Here is a 17,115-nt window from a genome sequence, read left to right on the forward strand (position 1 = left end):
TTCCCCACCGGACGGAATTCTCTGGCGTGCTAAAATCTATCTACTTTTGGAATGAGTGTTTTCATTACTGTCCTTAACACAGAACAAAAGGAGGGAAAACATAACTGCACACACTATAACAGAATATGAAGATTGGCAAGGGGTGCTTATTTATTAAGCATCACGACTGACTTCCCTACTTTGTTTGATACTTAGCAAATTGCAAGTAAAAATATATTGAAATGGGTGTTCCGAAAGCAATTCGATTGTCTTCCCTATCATTTTCATGGTGAGGCTCCTTCATCTGAATTTCCCTTGGTTTTTAACCTCACCATTCCTGCCAAGCAATTTGAATCAAGGTTTCAGGATTTACAAAGTCATGAATGAAAGTCCTGGAGATCTCTGCTGCACTTTGGAAGGAGTTCTGGGTACAGATGTTCATCTTGACATGAAAGGGTTAGACTCGGAGTTTCCATCTTTAAAATCTATTCCACTCTTTGTAAGAAAGTCAAAGACTGAGAAGTGTGGTCTCCTTGTTAAAAAGAAGCACTGCTCAAGTTTGTGCCAGCTATTTTGAAAAGCTGGCAGTCGAGACTGGATACTTTTTTTTCACAAAATGAACGTCTCTGGCCAATGCAGCTGTAAATCCCATCGGTCCAACTTTGGCACATGTTTACATTTTGCTACCGTGTCACCTGCAAACAAAAAAAGAGAGGAAAGTGGCAATCGTGTATAAATAGTTTGATAGTGGTAAATATTGGCAGGAGAAGACGGATTCTCCAGAGATTTCACAAATTCCCACACGTTCAGGGTTTCAACTGCTGACATGTACTTGCTAGATTATGCACATTTCTGAGCACAATAAGCATTCTACATGCATACAGAAACAGGAATAGAGAAAGGAGGGAGCCGCTTTTGGGAAGCAAGTCAGTATTAACAGCCAATTGGTGACAGCTTCATCTATGTATGACCACAGACGACCACAGCACCTGGAGACAACCAGTCAGGTCGTGCATCCACAGCAGTGACCACGGGAGAAATGACAGCTGGGAGGAGGAGCATAGAAAGAAGCACCATGGTACACCCACATCAGCACAACTGGATGCCTTCATCTGCCCCAGCTGCAACAAAGCATGTCTCTCCCATATCAGTCCCTACAGCCACAGCAGGCGCGGTAACTCTCCCATGATTTGGCTTCATCCCCGGAGGCAAACTCTTCCATTGTCTCCCAGGACAGATGGATGATGCCAACAAGTTGTTGTTTTTCTATGCATTGCAGCAATTGCACAGATTGCACCCATATTTGTTCCAATAAAACAATTCTTTTTTTAATTGGTTTTTATTAGGGTTTATTTATTGTGTAACAAAGCAAACAGATGAACAGGGAAAGGCACACCTATTGACTCCACTTTCAGTTCATAGTCTTTTTCACAGTTCGTTTATGTTTGGTGAGAGATGTTTTTTGTCATAGACATCTTGCAGTTGGAGAAAAGGTGAGGGGGGAGGAGAGATGGGGATATTGTTCTTTCGTTCTATTGCCTATTCTTAGTGTAGGAGGGTTGTGCCAGCATGTTTGTGTATTTATTTATTTATTTATTTATTTATTTTTATTGATATTGTGAGGTTAGGGATTCCCAAGCTTGGTTGGTTGTACTTAGTTGGTTGTGATGTGGTTTGTTTGTTTGTTTGTTTGTTTGTTTGTTTGTTTGTGTGAGGAAGGTGGGCTAGGTTGTTCGGTCAGGATAGCTATATTGATTTGTATGCTGTTGGAGGGGATAGGCTATTGCTCTGTTGTGCTGTACATATATATTCAAGGGGAACCACACTGGGGTCAAGGCATCTTCCGTAGCATGTCCCCGTGCTAGTTCCAATAAACATTTCTGACCCCATTTTTGCATTTCACATCCGTGAACACAGTTTATCAACTATTGCACCGAATCTTCAAACTGGTTAAAAAAATTTTCAACGCTCTGAAATCATTATCACAAAATTTGCGGTGATTTGCAGTCGGATGCCACAAACCAACCAGAGCCATCACATACTTCACTGGACAGAAGAGTCTTAAAATGGAATTCACCACAAACGTTTCTCTGAAGGAACAGAAAGGGCATCCAGGCTCCAACCCCAGGAAGGGTAGGAAAGACATTTTGGAGGAGGAGCCTAACAACCCACCGGTGACCCAAGACCATTCACTATCCTGAAGGTTGCTGTTGGATCTGTACCCAGGCATCAATGAATGGCCTCCACCTCAAATTCCACCTTCTGCTGAATCCCAGCTAGTGCATTGCCACATTAATTGCATTGCAGTTGTAGATCCCTCAGACACTCCCCAAGGTCCTCCTTGGGGATATGAAAGGCCATGCAGGTCTTCATCTGCTACCTGTTATCCACTATCTACAACCTGCCGTTGGTTGTTCTGTACTCCAGGTCAGTTTCCAGCTCAACATGGGGAGCCTCTACAAGCACAGGGCAGCTCTCCACTTCAGACAGTCACCCTCCTTTGTGTGGGACCACTCATCCCTGCTGCCTCCCCCTTGCATGCTTATTCAACCCATTTAGGGAACACCTGGAGAAGGCCATTGTCTCCCTACTACCAATGCCGCAACCTTGTTTTGCAGGTGCAGTTTTGACAAGTTCTGGTTGAGGAGATCAACCAGACAGCTCATTTAGAACCAGCTGCTGGTCTAGTGAAGTAATAAATGTATCAATAAACTGGCTAACTTTATGCCATTATATATTTAAGCTATGTACTAGACACCAGTATTCAGCGTCTGCAGTACCGTCCTTTATCATTTTTAGAGAGAGAGAGAGAGAGAGAGAGAGAGAGAGAGAGAGAGAGAGACTATTTATGACTGCCCATAACCCAAATGAATTTGCTGTTATGGAAATCTTATTCCTACACAGAACTAAAACATGGTATACAGTTCTGGGCCTTTTTGCTTAGATTGACAACAACATTTTAATGAATCTAGAATGACGACCATAATAAAGACCTTATATTGCCTTCATGATGACTTGGGGAATTGTTTCCTTCTTTAACTTACAGAAGTGCCATATGAAGTGGCTGTACTTTGGGGAGTCAAAAGTAAAATCAAAATTTTATATTTCACTTCCCCTCCTCCCCCCCTCCCAAAGGCTGGAGCCCAAAAACCCCAGATACATGAGTTCACACTAGAAAAGGTGGCTTTTGAGCCTTACCTGGATATCCCTTGCCCTTGCTTTTTCACTCCACAAAAGTATACTCCACAAGATAACAAGAAAATGGAAAAAAGGCCTCTTATCAAATTAAAGATGCCCGCAGCACCTTTGGGTGCAATGCTAACCCATTAAGATCAAAGTAAGCGTTGCCACTGACTTCGATGGGATGTGGATTGCACTCTTGGGGAATCTCTTCTTTGAAGAGGGGAGTTAATAGCTTGTTACTTTAATGAGGCAAAGCCAGTTTAGGGCACTCCTGGGTGCTAATTCAGCACAGTAGTCGATCTCAAATGTGTGCAGAGGCCTAAATCTGAACTGGAAAGTTCCCTGTGCCATGTCTGTGTTCCAAACTCCGCACATGTGAAGAGGAACAGTTTCTGCTCATTGTCAACCTAAGCTCTGCTGAGTCCTAGACACCCAACTGCCCCCGGAATGGCTCCAGTTGTTTCTGGTCACCTGTTCCTTCCTTATTCCTTTCTCTCTGTGCCCAGGTGCACTGCTGGATGCTTCTCATGATCAAGAATACAGCTGCTTCTGTGCTCATGTCGCTTCTATCATCATTTGTGCTGTGTTGGTTGTTCCCGGGGCTATTGTATGTGTAAAACAGCTAGAGGGTGCAATGTGCTGGAAGTGAAACGGCAGAGATCATTCAGTGTGTGGCTTAAGGGTTAGTTCTGTTAATTTAAGGTGTTGCAAAGCAACTAGAGAAAGTGGCATGGTTTTTGGTGAGAACCAGTGTGTTGTAGTGGTTAAGAGCGGTGGACTCGTAATCTGGTGAACCGGTTTCGCGTCCCCGCTCCTCCACATGCAGCTGCTGGGTGACCTTGGGCTAGTCACACTTCTCTGAAGTCTCTCAGCCTCACTCACCTCACAGAGTGTTGGTTGTGGGGGAGGAAGGGAAAGGAGATTGTTAGCCGCTTTGAGACTCCATAGGGTAGTGATAAAGCGGGATATCAAATCCAAACTACTCTTCTTCTTCTTCTTCTTCTTCTTCTTCTTCTTCTTCTTCTTCTTCTTCTTCTTCTTCTCCTTCTCCTTCTCCTTCTCCTTCTCCTTCTCCTTCTCCTTCTCCTTCTCCTTCTCCTTCTTTGGTGAGGTAGCATGTACTCTGATAGGCTACCTAGCTTTGAGGGAGCTTTCTTGGGGAAGTTTAGTTGAATTGAATCCTGCTCTCAACAAGCCCTGTCAGAAAAGCAAAACCCCTCTGTTTTTTTCTGCTCAGCAGATATATTCCCTTTTGTTCGGTAAATGTTTATTTTTCTTTCTCAACTCCATCTGCATTATTCAAGTACCTCTGCTAACAACAGCAGGTTGATGAAGGCTACTCTAGCATGACTCAAAAACAGAACCCAAAAGATGACCACACTGTTAAGGATATAACTTTAATATGCATAAAATGCTACGTTTGACTGCACTGTATTTAAAATGCTATGCAGAGAAGTTTGCATTAGGCACGAGAGGTCTGTCTATAGCAAATGCGGCAAGGAGAGTATTTCAAGCATATTGATGGCTCATCGCTGGAAACCAAAACTTCATTCTCAGCAGGAAAATGTCCCTGAGTGCACTCCTGTACATGAAGCCATTCGCTCCTATAGTGAAAAGCAGATTGCTCCCCTTGGCGGGGGACATTGTTGGGGCATTGTACTGGTAAGATCTACCCGCGTCATCGAATGACCTAGTATTCACTGATAGGGAATGAAAAGGGTACATGAACTTGCCTTGGTAGTTTTGACTTTGTTTCCACTGCTGCATGACCAACCTGAGTAATCTGGAAGCACTTTACAGTCTTCTCCATCCAGGCAAGGGTTCATATGACACCACCACTTCTGGATGACAATGGCAGCTGGAAGACAAAAAGAAAATGCCTTGTCGAAGAGCAAAATGGAGCAAGTGCCATCAAGTTGATTTATAAGCAAATGCAATGCCAACGGAGTAAGTTCAATTTTCTCATGGGAAACTTGTTTGATTAAACTAGAAAGGATTATATCAAGGGGAGGAGGCAGGGGGAGGAAAGATACTTCAAGCTGTTGCTGATCCTCCAAAGTTGACAGCATACAGTAACTGGGCAGACTGAAAACATGGCCTCTGAATGCAATCACCATGTTTAATTCAAGCTGAGTATATAGACCTTGCGCAAAAGTCATTCCTGGATCACTCCTCCAAAAATAGTTTCATAGATGGATTGTAACCATGTTTACTCAGAAGTAAGTCTTGCTAAAGTCAGCATGCCGTGTTTCTCCAAAAATAAGACACCGTCTTATATTTATTTTTCTTCAAAAAACACACACAGTGGCTTATATTCAGGGGATGTCTTATTTTTTTTTATTAAGTATGGTACAGTTTAACCTACAAGGTTAAACTGCCTATCACTATGGCTTATTTTCGGGGTATGGCTTATTTTAGGAGAAACACGGTAAACATACTTGCCAGTGTGGAAGTGCTTAGGACTGAAAACTCAGAAGCAGAAGAATGGTTTTCAAAGCAAAAGCCTGGTGCAACAAGGTAGAAAGATATGGACCTTTACCAACAAAGCAGTTGAAGGTCAGACTATCAATCGCTTTTGTAAATAGGAGTAAAAGGCTTTCTGAAAATAGGAGTCATACCTGCAGGTAACGTAAAATACAAATCTTACCCAAACCACAGGAAATATGAATCCTTGACTTAACAGGTGCAACTATTTTGGGGGTGTTAAAAGGTTTTAACATTGTATTTAAAATGTCAGAAATTGATACTTTGTGTAGGTCACTAAAGTTGTATATATTGCTTTAACGGTTTTTATATATGTAGCTGTCTTATATAAATGAAATAAATAATAATGATAAGAGGCAGCAATCCTAGTCCTACCACCTGATTTAGCACAGAGTCAGCTGAACCCAAGGACTATGCCAGCTCTACCACACCTTATAAAACCCCAAATTCAGCACCTGGTTTTACTTTCTTAGCAACGAGTCTCATTGGAATGGGCCAATGTACATGAACAGACCTCCTTACGCAGAGGAGGTCTGTTCATGTACATTGCTTCTCATGCTTGTCAAATGTGTGACTGCTGGGTTCGTGAGCAGGGAACATGGCAGGAACAATGGCAGAAGGCTAGTCCATGTGGCGCCATGACCTTCTCGCACATTATTTTAATGGGTGTGGGAGGGGTAGTCTGAACCTCTTCTACTGTTATCTTAGCCAATTAAGTATCACCTTGCGATTGTGACACTGGTGCTGTGCAGCCAATCACATTCTTGTGTCAGGGATGGAGAATCTGTGGCCCTCCAGGTGTGGCTGGACTTCAACTCCCATCATCCCTTGCCAATGTGGAAAATGTTCAGGGATGATGGGAAATGCAGTTTAGCAACATCTGAGGGCCACAGGTTCCCCAATCCCTGGGTCTGCATGGTGGTGCCTGAGGGCTGTCTCCATTGCCAGAACCACTAGACCAGGGATAGGTAACCTAAGGTCCAGGGGCCGGATGAGGGCCAATTGCCTTCTCAATCTGGCCCGCGGACGGTCTGGAAATCAGTGTGTTTTTACATGAGTACAATGTGTCCTTTTATTTAAAATGTATCTCTGGGTTATTTGTGGGGCCTGCCTGGTGTTTTTACATGAGTAGAATGTGTGCTTTTATTTAAAATGCATCTCTGGGTTATTTGTGGGGCATAGGAATTTATTCATTATTTTTTTCAAAATATAGTCCAGCCCGCCACATGGTCTGAGGGACGACAGGCCGGCCCACGGCTGAAAAAGGTTGCTGACCCCTTCATTAGACCAGCGTTTCTCAACCGCTGTTCCGCGGCACACTAGAGACGCTGGCTGGTGTGCGGCGACGTGCGGCGGCGAGAAGGGCGATTTGCATTGTCACGTGCCTGGCGGCCGCCAATACACATCTCCAACCCGCCGAAAAGCAATATTTCTCCTCCTCTTTCCCAAAGCTCAGTGGAAACGACTGGAGGGTGGTTTTAGAGTCTAGGGAGGCCCCCTAGGGAGGCGCGCTCCAGATCCGCCGCCGGCCCCCCTTAAGCCGCATCGAGGTTGCTCCGCCTCCCCTGCCTCCTTCGCCCGTCCTTCGCCATGGCTGCGCGGCGGACGCTGGGCTTCGCGGTCCGGAATGACTCGCAAGCAGCAGCCAAGGTAACCTTTCGCCTTTGAGCCGTCCCGCAGCTCCCCTGGAAGTGCGCGCGCCCTTGTAATTTGGCAAGTGTTTCTTACAGTCATAATTATATAGTCAATATAGGGCGGCACAGAGTTAAATTTTTAAACTTTTTTAATGGTGGTGTGCCTCGTGATTTTTTTCATGGAACAAGTGTGCCGTGGCCCAAAAAAGGTTGAGAAACACTGCACTAGACCAGGGGTTCCCAACAAAATTTTCTCGAGGACCCCTCATCGAGCCGCTATTGTGACAAGGACCCCCATTAATTCCTAATCCTAAAATTAAAAAGTGAGAGCCAAATTAAGAGTCTTTTTATATTTTATATTTATACGTTTTTTACAGTTCTTCCTCTTCATCTGTAGGCCTTTGTCATTTTAACGAACCACCACTTTTTAACCAACGGTCCATTTTTAACTACGCGAACTGTAGCTTCCGCGAAAAACAACGCTTTGTTTACAAACACTACTGTTTTGCAAAGAGGCAGCGCGCGCCAGGGAGGAGGGAGGGGAATGGAGAAGACAGGGTACCTGCGCAGTAGCGCACAAATGAAGCCGGCGCGCGCAAAGCATCTTGGGGAGGTGAGCGTTAGTAGAATGCGTGCGCTGCCTCTTTGCAAAACAGTAGTGTTTGTAAAGCGCCACCTACTGGCATACAGCAGAACTACTGCCTCTATCTAATTCTCGTTTTGCGCTAGACTCTGCTCATGCAGGAAGCGGCCAAAACAAAAAAATCTGTTATCATACGAAATATATTTAATATATTTTTTTATTCTAATAGCATCTTGCGGACCCCTCTGGCATAGCTCGCGGACCCCTGGGGGTCCGCGGACCACCTGTTGGGAACCACTGCACTAGACTAATGCTTCTGCTGTTACAATCAGCACACCATTGTTGGTTTCTTTTGCCTGCCAGAAACATAAGACATGGCAAGACAAAGTGTGTAGGCCTGTTTGTCTGTGTTCCACCTTCCTCACACAAAGCCTTTCCATTTCTTTTCCTCTGCAGGTGGCAGTGGTTGGGAGATGTATTCCGGTTGCCACCAGAACCAGCCTGAAATTCCCTGTTTCGGTGTGCTGCAGCTGTTTCAGCGCATCCATCGACCAGCCCAGGGAGCACTAACCCAGCTGGACTGGCAATGGAGATTCTTCTGTTCATATGGTCCCACATCTCTAATTTTATTTCTAAGCTATTATAAGAGCCATCATTGGCCACTGGACATGTTATTCAGTTTACAAAGAACAAAATAAGTAATGAAATATTCTGAACACAGATTTTAGTAAGATGCATCTCTTTCTTTTAAGTAAAGCAGTTGTATGCCCATGGTGCATTCCTGCATAATATTAGGCTGCTTAAGAGTGCAATCCTATGCACTTTTAATCAAGTCTGTTTCCTTGTGTTGAGCTTCAGCCGAAATCCATTTAACTTCAATGAGATTCAAGCAGCCTCTGTACATGATTGCTAGTAAAGACAGTTGCCCTTCATCAGCCTTCTCTTTCATTTTCATAATGTGATCATTAGTATTTTCATATATTTTTTTCCTGTGCAGGGAGACCCCATAAAGCGTATTTATACATCCCTTATTAGATTTGATTCAGCGGGTGCAATTCATCAATTCATATGAAATTACTTTACAAATTTAAATTGAATTTCAAGCTAAAATATGGAAATAAATGTTAATTCTGTTATGTAACATGATTTTACTGTGTATAGCTGATTAAGGTGACAATCCAAAATCCACTGACCTGGAAGTAAGTCCCACTGAGTTTAGTGGGACTTATTTCTGGGTAGACATACACAGACTCTTTACTCTACAGTAGCGTACCAAACCACAATTCTTACATGTAAAGGACAAAACAATAAACTATTATCTCACAGGGTGCCCGCCCCCCTATAAATTATGTAACAGCAGGTTAGCAGTGGTAAATTCTGTAGCTTTTGATACTGATTCAATTATTTCGTTTCTGCTATGCATTTTCAATGTGGGTAACAGGCGTGTCTTTGGATGGGAGTCTATCATTAACGTATTGTAATTTCATTACCTGAAGTTTCATTTAATAAAATATGCATATAATCTACCAGATCATAATATAATGCTACCAGCAAAATTTTATTCCAGTTCCTTAGTTGGCTGCTACTTAGTTTTTGTAGCTTTATGCTTAGGTTGCCTTTATGAAACTGTTTAAATGCTGCTATCGTTTTGATATTTGTGCCTGTTAAGATATTGCAAGCTCCTTTGTTAGGGCTTGCTTCAAAACTGGGAATCTACTGTAAATCTGGAACATACCTTGTGAGGGTATCCACTCTATTTTAAATAAACAATAAATAGACAGTTTCTCTTGAATGACTTCTTTTGCTGATCTCCCAGGATGCCGCAAACACCCAATTTTCCAGGAGCAGGTTCTCTCATCTAGGTACCATGGCTTATGCAAAGAGCGACCGGTTTAGCAGTGCAGTTCTAAACTATGCCTCCTCAGAAGTTAGTCCTGTTGAGATCAGTGTAGCATATTCCAAGCTATAGGACTGCAGGCTAAATTGTGTGTGTGTGTTTCCTTTCACAGCTAGAAACACACTAAGGATAACATCTGTTGTCACTTTTTTTGTCAGGGAATCCGGTGGGGTTTAGAACTACTCTTGTCTTGCTAGCAGTGTTCAGAGAAGCTCTCCTAATTACGGTTTCCTAAGGATTGAAGATATCAGAAGGCTGCTTTAGTTTTGACAAAAGGCTACATCTTGAAGGCAAAGATTTACCAGTATACTGGGATTAAATCCTCTGGGTTTCTCTAGTTCCCTAGATGCAACAGAAGTTTTCTTTAAAAGCAACTATTGTTAGTGCAGAGTGTACCACCCTTCAAAGTCCTTTGGCATATGGAATACTTCGGCTTGGGAAGATTTACTCACAGCCACATTTTACACACTGGGAGAAGGCAGTTACACAAGGCTTATTAATGCTTTATCTTCTTGTAGCGGCTGCCAGCCAAGTTCTAGGTACTAACCCGAGAGTGTTTATTCCCACAAAAGGGAAGGAGGGGGGGAAATAAAGCCAAATCCCTTGATGATCGCTTTAAAGTCAAGTGTTTGCCGCTTGTTTAAGTAACACAGAAGAGGTTGACCTTTAATGAAACACAATAGTGTGTGGCTCTGTTGGACTCCTTCAACTGCAGCGCAAGGCAGTTAAAAGCTGCTGCTATCCCTTCTCATTCTGTTAAATGTTTTATTCTTCCTTTTCATTTGCAATGCTGCTTCCAGAGCTCAGCAGATCGATACATCTGTGGGTCAGCCGGTGGGGAGGAAAAGCATGAGTCAGGCCCATTTCTGGAGACTCAAGGAGCCCCTAGGAAGCAGAAAGGGGTAGGTCCACATACAAGGAGCTCTGAGACAGTGGCGTGTCCTGTTCCACTGCTCGGACAATGCCTGCCCTTCTTTCCCATATTTTGTAGCTTGCAAGATTCTGGCCTATTTTCAACCCATAGGAGAGAATGGCCAGAGAGTAGATTGAGACCTGTAATGGAAAAGAGATGCCATAGACCCCAGCCTCTTTAGATGGGGTGAAGAATTCCTTCCGAGAAGCAGATCAATAGGGCCTGCCAGCAGTTTCTAACTACCCCCAATTTTTCATCTGTTCTCTTTGTTCCTTGCTATCCTTTTTCTTTTAATGAGCTGCTTTTACTTCCATCACTATCTACATTTCGTAGCTGAACTGGGGAACAGCAAAGTGCTGCACCAACATCAATTAAGCCTTGCAACATGATGACTATTATTAGACCCATTTCACAAATGAGATAGTTCTTAAGAAAAGACTCAATGGATAAGGCTGGAATTTCACTGATTTATGGCACTCAAGCCTTTGGGCTGAACGGATTTCAAATTTTAATTACTGTTTGTGTTTGTTCCTGGTGAGTGCTATTAGTTCCTGACAGTCTACTAAAACAAAGTTTCCTATCCTATTTAAATCAAAACAGCGCAAATCTCTTCATTCGTAACCAAAGTTTGTTCGGTTTAGGCATTTATGGCCTATTTGAATCCACGACTTTCATGAAAGCTTACAAACTGGATTTTGAACTCTTGCCAATCTTCATTCATAACCAAAGTTTGTTCAAGTTACAGGTAGGTAGCCGTGTTGGTCTGAGTCGAAACAAAATAAAAAAATTCCTTCAGTAGCACCTTAAAGACCAACTAAGTTTTTATTTTGGTATGAGCTTCCGTGTGCATGCACACTTCATTAGATGGCCTATTTGAATCCATGACTTTCATGAAGCTTACAAACTGGATTTTGAACCCTTGCCAATCTTCATTCATAACCAAAGTTTGTTAAGTTTAGGCATTTATGGCCTATTTGAATCCAGGACTTTCATGAAAGGTTACAAGCTGGATTTTGAACCCTTGCCAATCCTGCAGGTAGTTCAACCATAGATGTCCTCAGTTGAAACTTCATCCATTTTGATCTGGATTCAGGCTCAGTTTGGGGACAGAGTGGGCCTTGGTTGCCCGTTCTTTGGGGAAGGGAGAGGAACAGGACGAGTGTGATACTGCTCATTGCCCTTGATCTCTCAACAACAATGGAGATGTTTAACCACAGGACCTTCCTGGACCATCTCTGTGAGTTGGAGACACTGTTTTAAGGTGCTCACTCCTATTTATATGAGTATTGGGTGCCTGTGCCTTTGCACCCTGGCAGGGTGCTTGATTTAGGGCAGTGCAGGCAGTTCCCCTGCACAGGTCTCTGAGCCAAGCAGGCACTGAGAAGATCTATAACTGAGAAAATCCATATGGCAATGCCAAATGTTGGCCTCGCACAGGGCGACATACTACAAAAGATTACCAAAGTCTGTCCCTGCCACAGGGCATGATTTTGTCCCCAGTGCTAGTTAGTGTCCTTACAAAGCCACCAAAGGCAGTCATTAGGAGATTAGGAGCATAGTCTCACCAGTATTCCGATGACTCTCAGCTCTATTTATCTGTAACATCTGAATCAGGAGACACCATGCATGTCCTAAACTGGTGCCTAACTGTAGCTATGGGCTGCATCAGGGTGAAACCTGACAAGTCAGAAACCCTATGTTGGTCCCCAAGTCTAGGAATTGCATTGTTCATCTGCCCTGGATAGTGTTGGATTCTCTCTGAAGGACCAGGTGTATCACTCAGGTGTGCTTCTAGAGCCATGTCACTTACAAGCCCAGGTAACCTCGGTGGCTTGGAGCACCCATTACCAACTTCAGTTGGTTCACCAGCTATCATAGTTTCTAAGACGGCTTCTCCATCTAAAGCCTGTGAACCCTGCATATTGGGGGCATTCTAGGTATTTCCACTGCCGTATATGGAAAAGGATGACTATAGCCTACATTTATTGATAGAGAGGGAGTAAAATGAAATCATCCCAAAGAAGCCAAACAGCTATGTTTTTCTTTTTTTTAAAAAAAATCATTTACAAAATAGGTTCAAGTTACACAGTGCAAGTCGGGGGTGGGGTAAGCTCTTTGAAAGGGAAATGAATAATGAAAGTCTTTCATGATACTGAAAATAATTAGTTACACAAGTGGGGCCAGGCGGAGACAAGCTTAATTAAAAACCTCCTTCAGGCTTCTGCAGCATGGAAGCCTCCACAGGGTTGGGTTAGATCACAAAAAAATAAAAAATAAAATTGCAAACTGTAAATGGACATGCATGGGTTTCTGCCCTAAAGTACCTGAATAAATTACCTCGGTGCTTACAGTATAAATGAAGTATGCTAAGCCATCACACTACAGGGGGAAATACAGGGGTGTCTGCTTTTATACCTCTGGTTCTTGCATTCTTAATGCTTTTCTTATTGAAATCTAAAGCACAGGCACCAAACTGTTTCAGCAAGGATTTGTTTTTGACAAAATAGATGTAATGTCCAGTTTACCCCTGCAATTAGGATATCGTCACAAAAGCCTTTCCTACGCTGATGCACATTTTAGTAAATATCTATTTATTGTCTATCGTAAAGTCCTGCTTTAGTGTTGCAGGGGACATAGCATAAAATGTGCAGTCATCGCTTAGCATTCAGCGCATATACATACATATATGTGCGTGTGTGTGTACCGTATATTGAGTAATTAAATCTGAGTTGCATGCACACATAATACAGTATGAAAAACGTAAGCATCAAGGCAAATCTAATCTCTAAATAAAAGAAGAGGCTATGTGGCATAGAGAATATGTAAATATCTGAAGGAAGTCTTCAAATAGCAAACGCTTGGGCAGCTCATGAAAAACATTTCTCCCACCCAACTCCTGAGTAGCATATTCATGCAATAAATTTTGTAGGTGCAGGGAAGGAGGTCTAGAGTGCCAAGGTAGCACCATACCACCTTGGGTACGGCCACATCCACAGTGCTCAGGGACGCCATTCGTTATGGGAAGGTTAGAATCATAGAATCATAGAATCATAGAGTTGGAAGAGACCACAAGGGCCATCCAGTCCAACCCCCTGCCAAGCAGGAAACACCATCAAAGCATTCCTGACAGATGGCTGTCAAGCCTCTGCTTAAGGACCTCCAAAGAAGGAGACTCCACCACACTCCTTGGCAGCAAATTCCACTGCCGAACAGCTCTTACTGTCAGGAAGTTCTTCCTAATGTTTAGGTGGAATTTTCTTTCTTGTAGTTTGAATCCATTGCTCCGTGTCCGCTTCTCTGGAGCAGCAGAAAACAACCTTTCTCCCTCCTCTATATGACATCCTTTTATATATTTGAACATGGTTATCATATCACCCCTTAACCTTCTCTTCTCCAGGCTAAACATACCCAGCTCCCTAAGCCGTTCCTCATAAGGCATCGTTTCCAGGCCTTTGACTATTTTGGTTGCCCTCTTCTGGACACGTTCCAGCTTATCAGTATCCTTCTTGAACTGTGGTGCCCAGAACTGGTTTGATGCCACGGTAAACATGGGACATGTTAAAGGATGTCTCCACCATTTATTGGTATCCAGCCTTATGCACTGCGACATCACCATATTCCATATTGTGGGAGAATCATTAGCAAAAGGCTGGAGAAGCCTATGACCCTGGATAGCACAACATAATACAGTGAGGTCGGATGGGAGTACATGGCGGAGGACCCAGGTGGGTCTGTCAGGCGCAGGAGCTCTCCAGCTGCCCCCTAATAACTCTACAATTTTACCTCTGTTCTCATGGCTACGGGGGTTTTCCCACTAGAGGTTTAAATCGACTGTGTTAGATCATCAGATAAATATAAGACTTCCTCTTACACAACCTTTTCCCTCTCACTCCCCTTCAAGAAGCCCATCTGTTGTGCGATTATATCCAACTAGCGCAGCCTCCAAGGGTGAAGGATGGAAGCAACAGCGGAAGACAAAAAGACACGCCCCAAACACAGCTAGGGATTTATTGCAAAAGGCTGGAACAAACAGCTTTCCAAAGAACATACAGGGCAGGCAAGAGGAAGTACTTGTTCATGCATCACATAGTTAAAAAATATGGAACTGACTACTGCAAGGTGTTGTGATGGCTACCAATTTGGACTGCTTAAAAGCTAGATTTGTTGTGATGTCTATATTAACTCCAGTGCCAGTTGCTGAGGAGCAAGAGTGCAAGAGGGCTACTGTGCCTGTGGGCTTTCTATAGGCACCTGGTTGGCTGCTGGGAGATCAGAATGAGGCCTTTCGTCTGATCCAGCAGGCATAAGGCACAAATCACCCCTTCTCCTTTACTATTTATTTACCCGCCCCTCACTGTGAGGTCCCAGGGTGCGTTACAACAAATGGAATATACAATTATTAAAGAGATAAAAAAATTAACCTAGTTATAAAACATGTAAAACAGTTCTGAAATGGAACAGAGCAGCATAAATTCAATGAAGGAGGGTGGCTGCATTAAACAAAAATGCCTTAGCTGTTGACGGCCAAGGTAGAAGAGGAAAAGGCATCCAGTACTCTTGGAAGTAGAGGGGACTGGATAGCTCAGTTGGTTAGAGCATGGTGCTGATAAAACAAAGGTTGCAGGTTTGATCCCCGTATGAGGCAGCTGCATTGCAGTGCTAATAATAATAATAATAATAATAATAATAATAATTTATTATTTATACCCCGCTCATCTGGCTGGGTTTCCCCAGCCACTCTGGGCGGCTTCCTAAACAGGGCCGCCTTCAGTTGTCTTCTAAAACTAAAATAGTTGCTTATTGCCTTGACTTCTGCTAGGAGGGCGTTCCACAGGGCGGGTGCCACTACCAAGAAGGCCCTCTGTTTGGTTCCCTGTAACCTCGCTTCTCGCAATGAGGGAACCGCCAGAAGGCCCTCGGTGCTGGATCTCAGTGTCTGGGCTGAATGATGGGGGTGGAGATGCTCCTTCAGGTATACAGGACTGAGGCTGTTTAGGGCTTTAAAGGTCAGTACCAACACTTGTGCTCCAAAACGTACTGGGAGCCTGTGTAGATCTCTCAGGACTGGTGTTATGTGGTCCCGGTGGCCACTCCCAGTCACCAGTCTAGCTGATGCATTCTGGATTAGTTGTAGTTTCCGGGTCACCTTCAAAGGTAGCCCCACGTTGAGTGCATTGCAGTAGTCCAAGCGGGAGATAACCAGAGCATGCACCACTCTGGCGAGACAGTTCGCAGGCAGGTAGGGTCTCAGCCTGCGTACCAGATGGAGCTGGTAGACAGCCGCCCTGGACACAGAATTAACCTGGTCCAGGGTTGGATTAGATCAGGGGTCAGCAAACTTTTTCAGCAGGGGGCTGGTCCACTGTCCCTGAGACCTTGTGGGGGGCTGGACTATTTTTTTTGGGGGGGGAGAGGTGAACAAATTCCTATGCCCCACAAATAACCTAGAGATGCATTTTAAATAAAAGGACACTTCTACTCATGTAAAAACACGCTGATTCCTGGACTATCCGCGGGCCAGATTTAGAAGGCAATTGGGCCGGATCCAGCCCCCGGGCCTTAGTTTGCCTACCCATGGATTAGATTAGATCATCCTCAGAGTCCCTTCCAGCTCTACAATTCTATGATTCTATGACTCTGCTCATCCTAAGCCCTTCTAGCTGACGTTCCATCCCTCTGCCACACCTCCTTTCCTCGGCTCCTTCCCTGTTGTCTTGTCCTGCTGGCTTCTCCTGGGCCCCAGTGCTGACAAATTTATTCCCCTCCTTCAAAATCCACTTGCCAATAATCTTGCCCCACTTATTTAGTGCAGTGAGGCATCTGCTCATCTATAGTGGCTTCAAGGCACATTTGGTTTCTCTTCTGAATTAATCTGCGCAGTAATACAATTCATACATGGATTTTATGTCTGTACAAATTGGTGGTGGTGATGGTGCTATTACAGTGTTTGGGGTGTGGGGTGTTTGTTGTGAGTTTCCATTTATTTATGGGTTAATTCGCAGAATTAAAACGTCAGGGGAAGTTAGGAAAAACCCGGGGCTTTTTGTTATTTCACTTTTAAAGGTCATGGTTTTGTGTGGAAAGCAATGAAAATTGAAGATAAGTCTCTTCCGTGTGGATTAACAAATATGATTTCTATGTCAATATTAATTAGCGGCAGGCTATTAAAACATTGCACTGCTTTCCTTAAATGTAAATCTCACCGCATTTTACATCTTAAGATTCCTTCCACTGGTGAGCTGACAGAAACCCTAATTAAGACTTATAGGTGCCATTTCTTAACATAAAGCTATCCCGTAAAAAGGGAAATATGCTACTGTGTAGTTGCTGGGGGGAACAGGAAGGAAAAGTGAAATATTGAGCAATTTCCTGAATCTCTTCAGCAAGCTAAATTTCAGCCATAAACATGCATTTAACCCAAGGAAGTGAACACCTTCATGTT

The 17,115-nt window shown here is 43.6% G+C and overlaps 1 protein-coding gene across 1 annotated transcript in view; it reads right to left on the minus strand.

The window, feature by feature from the left end:
- Positions 1-662: 662 nt before the first annotated feature.
- The window catches only part of TAFA4 (TAFA chemokine like family member 4), an 84,513-nt gene continuing 68,060 nt past the window's right edge, over positions 663-17,115 (minus strand). Inside the window, exons 4-5 of the mRNA XM_060271023.1 lie at positions 4,896-5,020; positions 663-674 (exon numbers count right to left, since the gene is read on the minus strand). Of these exons, the coding sequence (XP_060127006.1) occupies positions 663-674; positions 4,896-5,020 (137 nt within the window). The remainder of the gene's footprint in view (positions 675-4,895; positions 5,021-17,115) is intronic.

The sequence above is a fragment of the Zootoca vivipara genome, chromosome 2 (assembly GCF_963506605.1).
Source record: "Zootoca vivipara chromosome 2, rZooViv1.1, whole genome shotgun sequence".
In the NCBI taxonomy this organism is placed as follows: Eukaryota; Metazoa; Chordata; class Lepidosauria; order Squamata; family Lacertidae; genus Zootoca; species Zootoca vivipara.